At 38.3% G+C, this 17,382-nt stretch overlaps 1 protein-coding gene across 3 annotated transcripts in view; it reads left to right on the forward strand.

Moving 5' to 3' along the window:
• MAMDC2 (MAM domain containing 2) overlaps window positions 1–12,123 on the forward strand; it is a 126,880-nt gene extending 114,757 nt beyond the window's left edge. For 2 of the 3 annotated variants that reach the window (XR_004902207.1, XM_036021737.1), the window contains exons 12-14: window positions 6,024–6,283; window positions 10,900–10,990; window positions 11,126–12,123. Coding sequence is in view for 2 of the 3 variants with exons in the window: in XM_036021737.1 (XP_035877630.1) it covers window positions 6,024–6,283; window positions 10,900–10,990; window positions 11,126–11,187 (413 nt within the window). In the remaining variant the exon portion in view is untranslated. Of the gene's footprint in view, window positions 1–6,023; window positions 6,284–10,899; window positions 10,991–11,122 lie in introns of all 3 variants that reach the window. The other variant, XM_028517784.2, reaches the window with a different exon arrangement.
• Window positions 12,124–17,382: the final 5,259 nt, after the last annotated feature.

The raw sequence follows: 17,382 nt of genomic DNA on the forward strand, positions 1-17,382 counted from the left end.
CCTTTGGTTCACAGGCCCATGTTCAATCCACTGAGCTACACCAACCAGGGCCATTTTAATTTTTTTAAGTGTATAATAGTTCAGTGGCATTGAATCCAGTCACATGGTTGTCCAAGCGTTACCACTATACTCCACCTGAAGAACGTTTTCATTTTCCAAAGCTGCAACTTTCTACCCTCTAAACAATAGCTCCTCATTTATGACAAACTTTAGAAGTTATTTAAAAGGCATGGTAAAAGGTAGTTTTAGAGACACATTTAGCTGTTGTTCTTCCCAAGACGTCTTTTTCCCCTGGTTGTTTAGAATCCTCTTCCAGCTTAATGAGGACAGCTAGCTGTTCATTCCACATGGCCTTGCACAGGCCACCCGGGCTCCTTCCCTGCCCCGGAGAAAGGGGGTGGCAAGACCGGAGGACAACTGCTTCACTGTTCCAGATGACGAGTATGGTGTGTGTCTCAACACAGCACCATTGCTGTGCAACAAACAGATGGGACCCTGATCCCCCCCGTGGACCCATTGCAACCCTCATCCTGAATGTTAAACAATGACCCACAAAGAGAAAGTGATTTGTTTTTTCCAGTTAATAATCCCTTCCACAGCCTGGAATCCCTTGTGTGCAGGAACACGTGAGCTGGTCTGAGGGTTTGATGCTGGGGCTCTCTGGCTTCCGTTCAGAGCTTTTGTTTTCTGAGACTGACAACATTTGGAGTAGTAATGTGGCAAAGCTTGTCAACACATGGGGTTATTCTCTGCTGTCCAAACACATGTGAGCCAGACTGGTTCCCCAGGAAGCTCTGATCTTTTCCGGGGAAAGGAACTGTCATGTGCAAGTCAAAAAGAGAAACATATTTGGAATCAAGAGGAATAATTGGTTTGTGTCTCAGAAGGACAAATTCTGATTAGCCGACAAATATGTTACAATTATGTGTAGGTATAGATGTTGGTCTAGATTGGTCTAAATCAGTATTGTCTTACAGCATATACGTATGTGCTTAAAATAGAAACTATATCCCTGAAGTATTTTTGGGAAGGCCAACATTGCTCAAGAAAAGTAGGCTGGTGTCAGTGCCCCAGAAAGACAGTTGTGCTTACATTCCCCCTGTGTCACCCCTCTGCCCAAAGCAGCACAATTACCCAGATCCAACAGCTCAGGAGATTTATTTCATACTTCATGGTACCAAACACAAAGATCTCTGGAACTGGAAACCTCAGGTTAAGGCTTTACCCAGACACCCGAGACCACAGGTGCATGAGGTAAAAGCATCACCAGAGTAATGAATGCTTCATGCATTTAGGTCTAAGTAGCCAGTGCATTGTACTCATGAAATAAAGATTCAGCTGGGCAATCCTAGAGCTTTCCTAGAGCTTTGATAAAAGCTTTCCTCTCTCCTCCAGGGCCTCAGACCAATTCTGGCTGGGACTCATATTGTTATCACTAGACAAAACACACCTCTTGGGGCATCTCTCACTCATGATGGATCCATTGCTTTCTTTGCACTGGGAAAAGATTATGTTTCAGGCCCCAGTAGGTTCTACTTGCCATTTTCCCCGTGACAGCATCTTTCAGAGGAACCTTCCTCTCTTTCCCCCAACTGATGTTTTACCTTAACTTAGGATTCCCAAAGCCAGGTGCAAAAATTATTTTTCTTTGATTTTCTTTTTGTTTCCTTAAGAGTCATTCTTGGAGAAAATGGTTTTTTTAGGTTATGCATGAAGATAGAATTTATTTTTTTATTATTGTTCAATTATAGGTGTCCCACCCTTCCCCACTACCTCATTGCTATCCCCTGCCCTGCCCCACCCTCCCAGTCAGGCCCCCCCACTGTGTGTGCCCATGAGCCCTCTATTCATGTTCCTTGACTTGCCCTGTCCCCTTCTTTCCTGTTATCCCCCTCCCCTCTGGTCACTGTCAGTTTGTTCTTTATTTCCATGTCTCTAGTTCTATTTCCCTCATTTGTTTGTTTTGTTGATTAGGTTCCACTTATTAAGGTAGTGTTTCAATCCACTGTGCCACTGGCTTTGCATAGAATAGAATGGGATATCTTTGTGTGTAGTAGGGTGGTAAACCATGGTCATTTCATGCTTTGACCTTATTTTCATGGAATTATATTAACTATACCCTTCTATTAGGATTATGTATATCTGTATTTGTTTATATCTAGCCTAGCTTAAGTTCGAAAATCTTAAAGGAAAGAACAATAAAAGTTTCCTTTATTGCTGAAAGTGCCAAAACCCCAGTGCTTCTCGCATAGCAGTTTTCTTGCCTGTAAAAGAATGAAAGTAATTATCTTATGTGTTTGGTGAAACAATATATCAGATGGTATGGAACTAGTTTGAGAACATTTGCTTTGATATGATTTTAATTTCCTCAAAACTGAGGTTCATGCTGGTTTTGCCTTGGAGCATCCTAGTCAAGTGCATGTCTCATCGCCTAGGCTCTCACAGAACTGGAGTGGCCTTGGTAGAGTCATGTGCTCTGCCAGTGTTCAACGTGGTTTGTGCCTTAGCGCTGTGGAAGAAAATAGATTCATTTGTTTAATCAAATATTTTTTAGCATCTTTTATGCTAAACACTGTTCTAGGATCAGGGGCCATAGTAGCAATAGCAAAGTAAACCCAAACACATCTCTGCCTTAATGTATTCTAGAGGAGGGTGACAGACAAAGATACAAAATAATAAAAATTATATAATATGCTAAGAGGCAATTAAATACTGTGGGAAATAATAAATTAGGGTGTTGGGAATGTGGAATGCCAAAGGATGAGGGTTGCAATTTGTAATAGTATAGTCAAAATAGGCCTAGTAGAAAAGGTAATAGCTTAGCAAAGACTTAGAGGTGAGACGATGAGACTTGAGTTCATGGGAGGAAAGCCATTCTAGGCAGAGGGATTAGCACATGCGAAGGCCCTGATGCGGTAGTATACCTACCATATCCCAGGCCAGTGTGACCATGAAACACAGAGTGAGTAAGGAGAAATACAGTAGGAGAGGAGGGTGGTGGGCAGCAGAGAAGTAAGAGAATGGGCAGGAGATTATAGGATAGGGCCCTAAAGCTAATTGTCAGGCCTTCAGCTTTTACTCTGAGTGAAATACTGAGCCAGTTAAAAGTTTCTAACAGAGGAGTGGTAAGTTTTAGCTTTTGTTAAGAAGGTGTATCATGCTTCTCATGTAGCAATTTTCTTGCCAGTGAAAGAATGAAAGTAATGAAGTTAAAGATTTGTGATTGCAGCCCTGGCTGGCGTAGCTCAGTGGATTGAGCATGGGCTGCGAACCAAAGTGTTTCAGGTTCGATTCCCAGTCAGGGTACATGCCTGGGTTGCAGGCCACGACACTCAGCAACTGCACATTGATGTTTCTCTCTCTCTCTCTTTCTCCCTCCCTTCCCTCTCTAAAAATAAATAAATAAAATCTTTAAAAAAAAGATTTATGATTGCAATGTTGAGGTTGAGGTTAGATTGCAGAAAACAAGGGTAGAAGCAGGCAGACTATTTGAGAAGTGTTGTGTTCATCCAGGTGAGAAATGATAGTGGCTCAGACCAGGAGGAAGCACTAAAAGTGGGAAGAAGGAAAATGAATGAATTCTAGGCATATTTTGAAGGTAGATCCAACAGGAATTCTAACAGCCTGGATGTGGAGAGTAAGAGGAGGCAAGGAGTGGTACCTGACTCCCAGGTTTGGGCCTGGCCAACGGAAAGGGTGGAGTAGGTTTTAAGGTAAAGCTGTTAGGAGTTTAGTTTTGAACATGTTTGGTTTGAGATGTCTATTTGACAATAAGTGGAGATGTCCATTACACAGTTTGGATTTCAGCAAAGATTTGGAAATTTAAATTTGAAAAATGACAACAAATGTAGCAGTTAAAGTGATGAAATAAGATGAGATCAAAGGAGTGAGTGGGAATAGAGAAGTTCAAGAACTGGATCTTGGAGCACCCCCAGGTCAACAGGCCAGAAAAGAAAGGTTGGATTCTGAAGAAAGAAGAAAGGTTAACTAGCAAAGCAGTGACCAGTGAAATGGGAGAAAAAACCAGGAGAGTACAGTGCCCTGCAAGCCAAGATAAGAGGCAAGATAAGAGCCAAGAGGTACCTGTAGGAGGCAGAAGTGATCTACTATGTCCCATGTTACTGAAAGCACAAGAATGGCAAGGACTGAAAACTGACCATTGGTTTTTTGGGTTTTTTTTTAAAGATTTTATTTATTTATTTTTAGAGAGGGAAGAGAGAGAGAAAGAGAGAGAGAAACATCAATGCGCGGTTGCTGGGGGCCGTGGCCTGCAACCCAGGCATGTGCCCTGACTGGGAACTGAACCTGCGACACTTTGGTTTGCAGCCCGTGCTCAATCCACTGAGCTATGCCAGCCAGGGCTCAACCATTAGTTTTAGTAACAAGGATGGGATTGGTGAGCACTCCAGAAATATGAACAGTATTTTTCCTAAGTTTTAAAGCAGATCATGGGAATGATTGGTTGCAATGAAGGCCACGCCCCAGGGCTCTGAAGGTCCAGTTTTACACATGATAATTTTACTGGGGGAAGGAGTTGCACAGTGCACACAATTTTATAAGACTGAATTGGGCAGGACTCTCTCTCACCCTGTTAATAGCCTGTAGGACTTCTCAGATCTATTTGTGGAAATTGGGGAGAGAGAGGGGAAGAATGCTTTGAAGGAGCATAGATAGAGCTTCTGATGAGTTCTGGTTGGGGTATCTCAAACACTGTATTTTGGGAAATGCTAGAGCTCATTGATTAAACTTTAACTGTAAAGAAAGATATCTAGCAACCACTTCATTTACATACATTATTTGGAATCTCTTACTTCCCCTCTCGATTTATCCATTATTGCCTGCATGAAATAGTGAGAGATATAACACTACATAAAAATTATTTTTTATATCATGAATTTAAGAAAATCAATACTGGCAAAGAAGACAATAATAATGCATGCAAATATTTGTGTATATTTTTTAGGTAGGAAAGATATAAACTTTTTATCAGTCATCACTATTCATATATTCCCTTATTTCAGTGACTTGATGATAATTAATTAACATCAACCAGCTCTATTCTGGGGGGAGGGAGGGCTGATTTGTAGGAATGTCCTGTCTCTGTGGTATAAATACTTTCATCGTGACCCGTTTAAAACTACCAACATGGGGTCATTTAGACCTACCAACCGAAGTCACTTAATGGACTCGGGAGCCCCTGGAAACTGGTTCCAGCACACTACTACCCTGTTTACCTGCAGACTAACCCTGCTTCTGTCTGCAACCAGCAAATTCAAAATCAAACTAAAATTAGGAAAGGAAAATAGAAGCATAAATCTTATAGTATATAATTAACATGTTATATAGTATATGATATATAATATTATAAATATCATACACAATTCTATTAAATGTTATATAAACATGTTTTCAAGATTAACAGAATTGTCACAAAAAATTTCAGAAGTGAGGATTGGACAGGAAGTTAATATTGGAATATGTATTACATGCGGGCATACACCACACATGTCATCTAACTCTCACAGCTCTGTAGCACAGGTATTTACCAACCCTTGTTTTTAAATGACACACATAGGTTCAAAGAACATAATCATTAGACCAGGATCACAGAGGCAACAAATATTAAAGTGAAGACTTAAACTCAGATCCACCTGACTGCAAAACCTATGGTCTCTCCCCTAAACCAGTGTCTGGAAGCTCCAGGATATTGCACATGAGTTAGTAGAATAAATTCTGATATGTTTATTACCACATCAGTGGCATAATACTAATATAACTATTACTTCCTGTATATTAAACTGAATTATAAGTTATTAAGTAAAAATACTTTGATGGTCTAAATTTTGTAGCATATTTATTCTCCTTAGATTATACATATTCTCCAAAATGATAATATCCTTTATCAGTACTATAATCAAGTCATCCAATAGCTCTAATTCATTTCCAGGAACACTACTCAAAAGAGAAAGGAGAGAATATAATGTTTCCTTTTTAACAATACCTGGTTTCGCATTGCTCCCAAGGTTACTACATGTACATCGAGGCCTCCCACATGGTGTATGGGCAGAAAGCACACCTCTCGTCTGGGCCTCTGCGAGGAGTCACCGGGAAACACTGCCTGACCTTTTTCTACCATATGTATGGAGCAGGGACTGGCCTGCTGAGTGTCTATTTGAAAAAAGAAGGTGACAGAGAGGAGTTCCTCTTATGGAGAAGAAGAGGTGAACAGAGCATCTCCTGGCTCCGAGTGCAGGTTGAATACAGCTGTGAGAGGCAACACCAGGTAAGACAAAGGAGAGGAGAGTCAAGTACTGGAAAACGTTCCTGCAAGCTTCTGATGTTCATTTTTCTTGCTACCAAAGAGAATGTTTTGTTCTTTCTCAGGGTCATAGATAAAGGCAGTACTTGTTTAAGAGTAAACACAATTAGTCTATATTGATTAAATCTGAGCAGTGAATGGGAAATTAGGCGGGAGAGACAGCTTTGGGTATTTATGCACAAAGTGATTTCTGCAGCCCAGTGATGAGAGTGTATCTATTTTTGTCTTGGTACATTATGCGTGTCAAGTACATTCTATGTGTCCTGCAAATCTCTAAAAGAAAATCTTCCTTCTAAACATGGTATTTACCTAATTAGCTGTTGCAGCTGCATCGTTCACTCATCTTTACCCACATACAAAGGCTTGTGTTATAAGCCTATGTTTATCAGAGTATGTGGTCCAGAGGTTTAACTCTGTCTGCATTTGTGCAGGAAAAAACAAAAGTCTTCTTTTTTAATTTTTTAAATATGTTTATTGATTTGAGAGAGAGAGAAACAGAGAGAGAGGGAAAGAGAGAGAGGGAAACATCAGTGTGAGAGAGAAACATCGGTAGGTTGCCTCCCATACATACCCCTGACTGGAGATCGAACCTGCAACCTAGATATGTGCCCTGGTGGGGAATCAAACCCAAACCTTTTGGTCTGCAGGACTATGCTCCAATCAACTGAGCCACCAAACCAGGGCAAAACTGAGAGTCTTAATTCTAAATCCTGGGTTTCTCCCTGGGTCTTTTCATGTACTATAGAAGACCTTCATCCTACTGGATCTCAATTAGAAAAGAATCTGGGCAGCCACAGGAATGAGTCTTTTATATTCCAATGGATAAGGCTGAGCAACCAAGCTAGTCTAAATCAGCAGTGGCCTCCCGATAGTCACTGACTTCACCTGCTCATCATGAGCCAAAGTTTCAGAAAACTCTGGGGAGATAACCTTCAGACCCCTGACTGTTTCTGAACTTGCTCTGAGGAATTCTCAGATGGGACCTTCAACTAAAAGTCCTGCTTCCTCCTCTTCTTTCTTCTGGCTGATAAACCTCCTGGCCCAGTATATCTCAACTTTAACCACAGGCTGCTTGCTCTAAGCCTAAATCTTCCTGGGAAGAGTTATCAAAAATAAGGACTTTATTTTATACCACCCACAACCACAGTGACTTTTCTACAGATCTAAATGGGGAAGAGTTGCAGAAGCTCAGATGGCCAGGTTGCTTTGCCATCCAGGGTGCAGCATTGCTAAAGAACAGGTGCCAGAGGGAAGATGTGCCATCATCCAGGGATGGCCCATTATCTCAGCATGGATAAAACTGTCTAGAAATTTAGTGAAGAATACCAGATAGCCCCAAGGATTATTTTGACAATGATTTAATGCCTATTTACAGAAGGAAAGTGGATCCCTCAGGAGCTTACTACTATAGTTTATCATTATTCAAAGGTGATGAATTAATTGTGTTAGGCTACAAGGGCACCATTCCCAATTCAGATGTTTTCAAAATGTGGTCCTGAGACAAGCAACAACACCCAAAGTGCAAAGTCACCTAAAAGGAGACTCACCTAAAATGCACATTCTCAGGCCCCACCTCAGAGTTTTTGACCAGAAACTCTGGGGGTGGGGCCCAGAAATAGGTGTCTTAACAAGCCCTCCTGGTGGTTCTTATACATGCTAAAGATGCAGAATCTCTGTTCTAAACTAAATGAATCTGAGTCTGTCAGGTGAATCCTGAGTACTGTTTTTCTAACCATCCCCCCTCCACAATGATGCTGATGCACAAGAGTTCTAGGATTTGAGTTCTGGAGGATGAGTGACTCCCAGCATCTAAGCCCAGGGGCTCAGGTACAGAGCCTTGCATATAGCAGATTTGCTGGGTGACTGGTTCTCCCAAATGCTTTTTGAGCACAGTAGTGAGGCATCTGGGCTGGTACCTTTCGGTGTTCAAGTTCAAAGGGTGCAGAATGGCCTGAGAGATTTATAGCTCACAATCTGGAAGGAAGACTTCTAACTATTCTCTTTGGCTTAGAATGAAATAGATATAAAACTGCCATGAGGAATTTTCTTCTGGATTTAGTGACTCCCTCAGGTTTCCCAAATGACTATGTGGAGACTGAACTAATTTCCTCAAAACAGCCTAGTGTCTGTGCAAACAGACACCATCTTCCATGTGCTAGGCACTTACAGTGCTAAGAGCTGCACATAAGTTCTTCCAATTGATCTTATAGCTCCTCTTTATAGTCAGGGGAAACTGGACACCCAGCTGGTAAGTGGCAGAGTGAGAATCTGATCCCAGATCTGACTGGTTCCAAAGTTATATCATTAAGCCACTGTCTACACTCCCTTCCACCACAGAAGTTCCAAAAATACACTCATTCTCCTGGATGTCATAAGCACTGGTGACTTTCAGAAAAGGTCTCATTCTCTGAGATTTATATATTTTTGAAATGGGATAATATTCCTGCCACAATGATATCACCAGAGTTAAGTGAGGGTCCAATAAGATTATGTACTTGAAATGGTTTTACAAACTTTAAAGTATTAAAATATGAAGATATTATTATTATTTCTAAAAATATATTCCCTCCAAACCTCTCTGGTCTCTAATTCATATCACCATGACAGACATGATGAGCTATTATTTTCAATGTACATATAAGGCCAAAATATCTCATTTTAATAAGTATCTGTTCACCACTTGCTATTCTGGTAAGCGTGTTCATCATCAGTGGGGGCAGGCAGGTGGAGATGACTTTCAGAATGCTGTGGTGCTCCTGTGGTTTGAGACTCTTCCTGTATGGAGAATGTATGGGTGGCCTCCCAATGACATTCCAGTCATCAGATTATCTTTGTGGAAGAAATATTATCAAGTGGCAAAATTTTAATCATGCTCCTGTCTCAGGAATTCCCCCAGGAATTTATTAAAGCATGAAGTCAGAATCTAAGTTGGCTATTGATCAAAAACACAAAATGACTTTATTTCCTTTAAGATTCTTTGCTTACCTTTCCTCCTCTGCTCTCAGGTGTTTTCCTCTTTGGTTTCTTTTATTTTGATGCCAGTGGAACAAAGTGTGAGACAGATTCTCAGCTCACGGAAATATGTCCACCATCCTTATTTATGATACTGCTTAACATTTACGAGGAAATATTATGTGTCAGGTACTCAACTAAGACCAGGTCTCCACACTTTCTTGTTCATGCTGCCCGTTGTCTCAGTAAATGTTTTCTGATGCCCTGGACTGAAATACACAGCAGTTCCATTTACTAAATAGCTTGGTTAAAAAAGCTTAATAAGTATTGATGTCCTGATGGCTTAGAACCCATTTCAAAAAATAACACTTAAATTGAAAAAAATAATATTTTTATCTTATCTTAAATAGTCTCAATTACTTACTAATAGGATGTATATGTATAATACACAGGCAAAATTGTAATGCTATAAAATAGTTATTATTCAAGTATTGAGGAAATTCAAAGGAGGTTTTATGAAATCGAGTGTTTTAGCCCAACCACAGACTATTAAGAATATAATGCCATCAAGTAATTGGTCTATCACACTTTATATTGCAGACTTGGTGAACAAAAAACAGGTTTTCTTATTTTTCAGAAAACCAAAGTGCTTATTAACTAATTCATATGTCCTGTTGTCTAGATTTATTAGGACTCTTTTTTCTCTCTTCTTGACAATGATTTGGATCCTTGTTTAGGAATGGGTCCTTAGAATTGTTATTAATGTTATTTTGCCACAGTGCTGTTATTGAAGCTTCTTTGGGTCATTAATTTTAAGATAGTTTCATATGCTTATTAATTATCCACTTTATATGCTTTGATTTACTTTAAATCACAATCTAGTCCAGTGGGGAGTCATTTGCTTACAAAATGAGTAGAGAAAATGTGTCTTCTGGATACTTTTTATTAGCCTCACTGGAGTATTCAGCAGGCTGCCTTAGAGATTGTAATGCAATTGATTTACCCTAGACCCTGAATATTTGATTATTTTCTTCTCAGGATCTAAAGTCATAAAACTGCTTCCATCTTTTTCCTGGGCTTTCTTGGATGTCATGGTATTTAATATAATAAGTGAAACGGGGTTTTTTTTGGTAAATTTAATTATTATGCTTTGCTGTTGTTACATGGGTCTCATCAGTCACATTAAATTCTTCCACCTACCATCAGTGTCAAAAGTAGATTTATGGAAAGCCTAAGGAAGCTTAAGCTCCTGGGCCCAGGACTTTCATGGGCCCTGTGAGTGCTGGGAGTAGAATATTCTAGCAGGGGAGGGGGAGGAAAAGTCAGGTCATCACCAGGAAGCATTTCAAGGTGAGCGTTTCTTGGAAATTGCTGACAGTGATCTCAGAAGAAAGGGTTCTGAATCGCCAAGCCTTCAGTAATTTGTTGTGAACTTCTTTAAATTAATTCTAAGTAAATATTCTCTTTTATACCTAAAGTTGAATTTGTGATTTTGTATTCTTTTTCTTAAAGGGGGCCCTGAGAACAATCTTGGCTTCTAGACCTATGCAACCTGGATCTGCCCCTGACCAGCCCTGTTTTGTCAGGATGACTGTATTTCTAAATCAAACATATTCATTATCTTTCAGATAATTTTTGAAGCCATTCGGGGAGTGTCAATAAGAAGTGATATTGCCATCGATGATGTTAAATTTCAAGCAGGACCCTGTGCAGGTAACAGTATTTTTCCCAATTAAATAAGCTTAATTGAAAAGGAATTTTGAAACAGTCTCAGATCTTAAGAATGCCAATTAAGTATTTTTCTACAATAAAAATAGAGAAAACTATTATTGTCTATTTATCTCCTGACAGAAGTGGAAGATACAACTCAGCAATCATCAGGATATTCTGAAGATTTAAATGAAGTTGAGTATTAGGAAATGACCCAAATTTGATTAATGAAACAAAAGCCATACCTCTTCAATCAAAATGAAAATAAAATAAATGAATACTGGACAACCATAACTATTTCATAAGTTATGAAATAACTTCAGAGCACTCTTTTTCATTGCTTTTGCAAAAAATACTGACTCAGGGCTTTTTTTGTTTTTTCATATGACAACTGTCTCTACAAGTATAGGCTGCTGGTTTTGCATAGATCATCTTAATTTGGGTACCATTTCAAAATACACAGGTACCATGTTGTAGTCATCTTTCAAGTGCACAGACAAAGGGCACCATCGAAATGAGGTGTGCTCACTTAAATCTGCATTCAGTGAATGTACAGGGAGGAGAATAAGACTGTGGGTTTCATTTTGAATTTCAGATATCATAAATATTTTTAAAGAAATGTGGGGTGTCAGTCATATCTGCAAAATGAATGCAATTTTTATGGTAACAAGTTAGTCTAAGAATGTAAAGTCTTGCTTTCTGTTTTAATCATGGAAATGGAATATTAATTTTTAAATATTTTTACTACATGTGATAACAAAGGATCTTTCATGAGTGTCCCCGGGTAAGTCAGTATTAGTTAATGCTGTATTACGAGGCAATGCTACTTCTTTTTTCTGCCTTTGAACTCCTTTTGAAAGTCACTATGATCACATGGATAGAAACTGCACTCTTTTGTTTGTAAAACAAGCTTGAAAATAATTATGTGCACACACCCCAAAATTTTGTAAACATGTTAAACAATTTTATTGATTTTTATAACAAATGTTTTGGTAAAGTTTTGAGTAATATAAATTCCATCAGCTAAAATTAACTACTGCTTTTCATTTACACATTAGAAAATTGTATATACATGTTTATATACCCAAAGAGCTGTTTTGAAATTACAGGATTACCTAATAAAAAGTAATGTAAAAATCTTTTCACTGGTAATTAACTCATTTCTACATTATTTTTTGTTGTCAGAATATCTTTACTACTGAACATAGATTCTGATTTGAATTTCTGCCACAATTAACTGCTTCTGAAGCCTTTTATTGACATAAAAGGCCTTAGTGACATAAGCACTGCATACATTGATGGAATAATTTTTAAAGAGCTTTTCATTTCACATAAACATTCTCAACTCCCCCCCCCCACCTTTTATCTTTTTAGAATTTAAACTGTCATGAGGATAAGAATTCTGGATTGTTTTGTTTACTTTTGTAGTGTTAGTACCCAGAAGAATGTCTGGTATACATATAGTAGGTGCTCAATAAATAAATATTTGCTTGGATGGATGGATGGATGGAAGGATGAATGAATGAATGAATGAATGAATGAATTTAACCCTTTCAACATCCTTCTAGCTGGAAATATTAACTTTTTTTTCAGAAATAAGGAAACCAAGGCTCAGAAGAGTAAAACAATAACTTAAGATTCCACAGCTATTAAGTGAAGGAACTCAGTTCAGAGTCAGGTCTCTCTGACCTCAAAGCCTATAACCTTTTACTGCTTTGTGTGCCTAAGAATCCATTCTTCTGATGGAGTTGGGAGGATTTCCTGCTAAAGAATTTCAATTCCCACCATAAATTAACATATAAAGAGCATTGTACCTCCCTGAATACATTACTTAGAAAACAAAAACTACTCAACTAGTCCTAACTGGTGTGGCTTAGTTGGTTGTGTGTTGTCCCACAAAGCAAAAGGTGGCCAGTTTGATTCCCCGGCAGGGCACATGCCTGGGTTGCGGGCCAGGTCCCCAGTAAGAGGCGCATGAGAGGCAACCACACATTGATGTTTCCCACGCTCTCTCCCTTTTCCTCTCTAAAATAAATAAATAAAATCTTTTTTCTTAAAAAGTACAAAAAAGAAATGAAGAACGTTTCTCTAGGACCTAATGTCTAGTGCATAGTAAAGGGTTTATAATATGTGGAAAGTTAAGTCATATTATTACCAGCCCCCTTGTTAATGGATTACATAAATCCATAGTAATGATCATAGCTAACATTTATTGAATACTTACTATTTCTAGGCATTGTTCAGAGATTTACCTGAATTCACTCATGGTATCATCCTGATAAAAACCCACAAAGTAGATGTAGTGATGTTTCCATTATAAATAGGAAAGGTGAATTTGTTCAAGTTGCAGCAGCTAGTGTAGGGCCTAGTTTTGAACTTGGGTCTGTTTCACTGCCAAACTTGTGTTCTAATCCCTATAAGACTGCCTTCTGAATCTAACTCTCCTGACAACTCCATCCACAGCACTAATTCAAATTCTAGTGAAAGGTCCCCAGTTCCCACATTCCAGAGGATTTGTTGGCTACCAAAATTGCCCCAAATGTTGCCAAACCAGAAACACTATTTGGGATACCAACTTTGAGAATTGTGGTGTTGGGAAGAGTTAGGAACTAGTTACTGACATAGGGCAGAGAGGCAGGAGGTAATTCTTACCAGCTATTGCTCAGAAACAACCTGAAGTTCCTATAAGGAAAGAGAGAAGGTGGAAGGTAAACAGATTAATTTACTCTTCCTCATGTATGCTCATTTTGCTGGATTTGCTTTTTGGAAGCTTCTTTTCCCTTTCCAGGTTGCTTTTGCATTCATTTAACTATATTTCACATGGATGGAAAGATGAAAGGATGGTAGTAAGCACAATATAGTTTTCTCAGGTTTAGAAATGTACTAGGGGGAAGGCATACTAATAGGTACCGCTTACAATTTAAACCCCGTGTTTACATTTATTCCAGTTTTCACCTAAACACACAAGTGTTTCAGATAAAAACTACTTTTTCACACAATTTCCTTCTCTCCTATATTTGCTGTTTGTGTTGGAGATCAGTTATGTAGAGAAGGGAGTGAAAAAGAGGAAGGAGCCTGAGAAAAGTGGCTGGGACGCAAGATCTGGTTTAATGTGGAAGATGAAAACGTTCAGCAAAGACTTGTTGAGAAATCTATGCTCCAGCCATTATATCAGGCATGGGAATTGCAAAGATGCTCACATATTCTGAGCCAAACAGATCTAAACCTGTCAGTGCAATTTAGAGTGCCGAGTACCATAAGTTCACATGCTCAGGGTGCTGTGAGAGGCCTGGGAGGGGCATCTGACTGGGGAGGGCAGGGCCAGCCTTCTGGCCCAAGTCTGGGCAGAGCAGCCAACTAAGACTTGCCAACATGGACTCTGATTTATTCCCAGGTGGGGACATAATTTCCTGTGCAATTTAACTATAGAACTGGGGCGGGGGGAATAAAAGAGTTTTCATAACTGATCATTCTAATGTGGTTGCATTTTCAACACATGGATTACTATGAAGAGGTGATAGTGATTAAGTGCGCAGTTTCTGGATTTGGGCTTTCTCAGTTTAAATCCTGGCTCTGTCACTACAGGCTTTGTGACTGAGGGCAAGTCACTTACAACGTCTCTGATTCCTATTTCTACTCTGCAAAGTGGGGGCAAATACTTGAGTATATTTCTTTAGGTTGCTGTAGAGATTAAATACAATAATATGTGCAAGCACTTGGTATTGGACACACAAGAGCCATTCAAGTTTGCATTACAACGTTTAAGTGAAATTTTTGGATAAGTTGCAGTTATTTTTATGTACGCTCTCTCTATATAGGAATTGTGAGTTTATAGTGCCATCTTAAGGATAGAGCAACCATGTACTCTTATCCTTTTATCAGCTTTCTCTTATTAGCAGCAATACAAGGCTCATTTTTACCAGTACCTAGGCAATGCCTTCCCCTTTGCTCTTCCTACTCTAGCCACTAGTAGTGGTTCTTCTATGCTACCTACCCTTTATATATAGCCCAGAAAAATTTATCATGTTAAACCTAACTTCTTGTTTTCATGTCCCTCTTCTCAAGAATGGAGACTTAGTAAATTTTGTACTCCTACTGCCTATCATACTCAACAAATCTGGATTAAATAAACAAAGTCTCAATAAAATAATTTATTTTAGTACAAATATGTATATGGATTTAAAAATATCCCAAGGGATATAATTCTGTTTGGTCCATCAAAAGTTCATGGTCCAAAAATACAGGAACTAAATTTTTAACATGAAAATATGTCTCTGGCTAGTGATACACTTGGGTTACCAGGCAAAAACAAATGCCTTCTTTAGAGGGCCATGCACCCAACCCAGGCTGCATGAGTTTCTCACATATAAAACTGCACAATTCAGAATTGCAAAACATTTAGTGAAACAGTCCACTAGAAGCAAAAATCAGCTGTCAACAAACAGCAGAATTAAATACCGAAGACTTCATAGGATGAGATTCTTTTTGAGAGACACTTTATTTTAAAAATTATTAGAGACCCCCCCCCAAAAAAAGCATTGAAAACATAACAAAAGTCAATACTCTGTGAAAAAACAAGCAGGTAGATTTTAAAGTGAACCAACTAGAACTTCTGACAAAAAAAATACAGTCATTAAAATTAAAAATTCAATGGAAAAGGCAAATATCTAATTGAATACATGTACTACAAGAGAGATGGTGAACTAGAATATAAAATAATAAATCAGACTGCAATATATAGAGAGAAAAAGAAGTGAAAAGTAGGAGACAATGAATGAGACTACCTAGTGTATTAAAATAAGAGTTACAGAAAGAGAATGGAAGAGAGGGTATATTCAAAGGAACAATATTTTATTTTTTTTAAAGATTTTGTTTATTTTTAGAGAGAGGAGTAGGGGGGGACAATGTCAGGGAGAGAAATATTGATCAATTGCCTCCTTCCAGGGACTGGGCCAGTGACCCAGGCATGTTCCCTGACTGGGAATCGAACTGGTGACCGTTTGGTCTGTGAGACGACGCTCAACCAACTGAGCCACACCAGTCAGGGTCAAAGGGAAAATATTTTAGATTGTTTTAGAATTGGACATGCCTAAAAATGCTCAAAATCAGGAAGTCTAACAAATTCTGAGTAATATAAGTAAAAATAAATCCATACCTAGATACATCATTATGAAACTATGGAATACCAAAGGCAAAGAGATTTAATGTAAATGAAAAGACAGATGAACTACAGAGGAATGAAAATTGAAATTAAACTTCTCAATAATGAGGAAGGTGTGAAGACAGTGAAATAATATCATTAGTATGTTGAGAGAAAATGTCAACTGGGAATTTATCATTCAAAAGAGCAAAATAATGACATTTTCAGATAAATAAGGAAGAAATGTTTTTTCATATATGTATATGTATGAAAAAACACATTTATGTATATTAATGATAGTAAATGAATATATAAATATATATCTATATCAATAATCATAAAAGTACCACATATCAAAATTTGCTATATATATATAAACAAAATCATGTGTGATTTGTCTTTTTGCTCAAAATTATGTTTTTTGAAATTCAATCATGTTGAATTTCCAGCTGTAGTTCCTTTCTCTATGGTACGGTATTCCATTCATGATTATACTGTAATGAATCCATTCTATCATTGATAAACACTTGGGTTGTTTCTAGTGCTTTGCTATTGTGGACATTGTTGCTAAAATAGTCTCATACAAGTACCCAGGCAACCATATGAAGTACTTGGTTTTGCTTATATACCTAACATATGAATTACTAGTTTTACGATATGCACACTTAACTAAATGATGAAAAACTGCTTCCCAACTAGCTACACTAATTTGCAGTACCCTACCAGTATAGGTGGGTGCCAAAACTTGCTAGTGTCAGACTTTAATTTTTGCCAGTCTGATAATTATGAAATTGTATTTCATTGAAGTTTTAATTTGCATTTTTCTAATTGTTAATTAAATTGAGCATCTTATCACATGTCCTATGACCATTCATGCCTCACCTTGTGCAAAATGCCTACTTAGTTTGCCCATTTTTTAAATGGAACTATGTATCATTTCCTTCCTTCATTCCTTCTTTCCTTCCTTCCATCCTTCTCTCCCTACCTCCCTTCCTTTCTTTTTTTAGAGTTTAAAGTTAAAGAGAGTTTATTACTGAAGCAATGAGACAGAGAATGGCTACTCCACAGACAGAGCAGCCCCTTCCTGGTGGGATTTACTTCTTTTACTGAGGCTCATTTTTCAAGGGGTAAGGCATTCAATAAAGAGGAGGGATATTTAGGATTTTTCTGGGAAAGGGGTGGGTACTTCTGGGAAGAGCCCTGTAAGCCATGTTGTGTCCTTATAGGGCCTTTTTGTTTTTGATTATGGTGATGTTGTATA

Source organism: Phyllostomus discolor, chromosome 3 (genome assembly GCF_004126475.2).
Source record: "Phyllostomus discolor isolate MPI-MPIP mPhyDis1 chromosome 3, mPhyDis1.pri.v3, whole genome shotgun sequence".
Lineage (NCBI taxonomy): Eukaryota > Metazoa > Chordata > Mammalia > Chiroptera > Phyllostomidae > Phyllostomus > Phyllostomus discolor.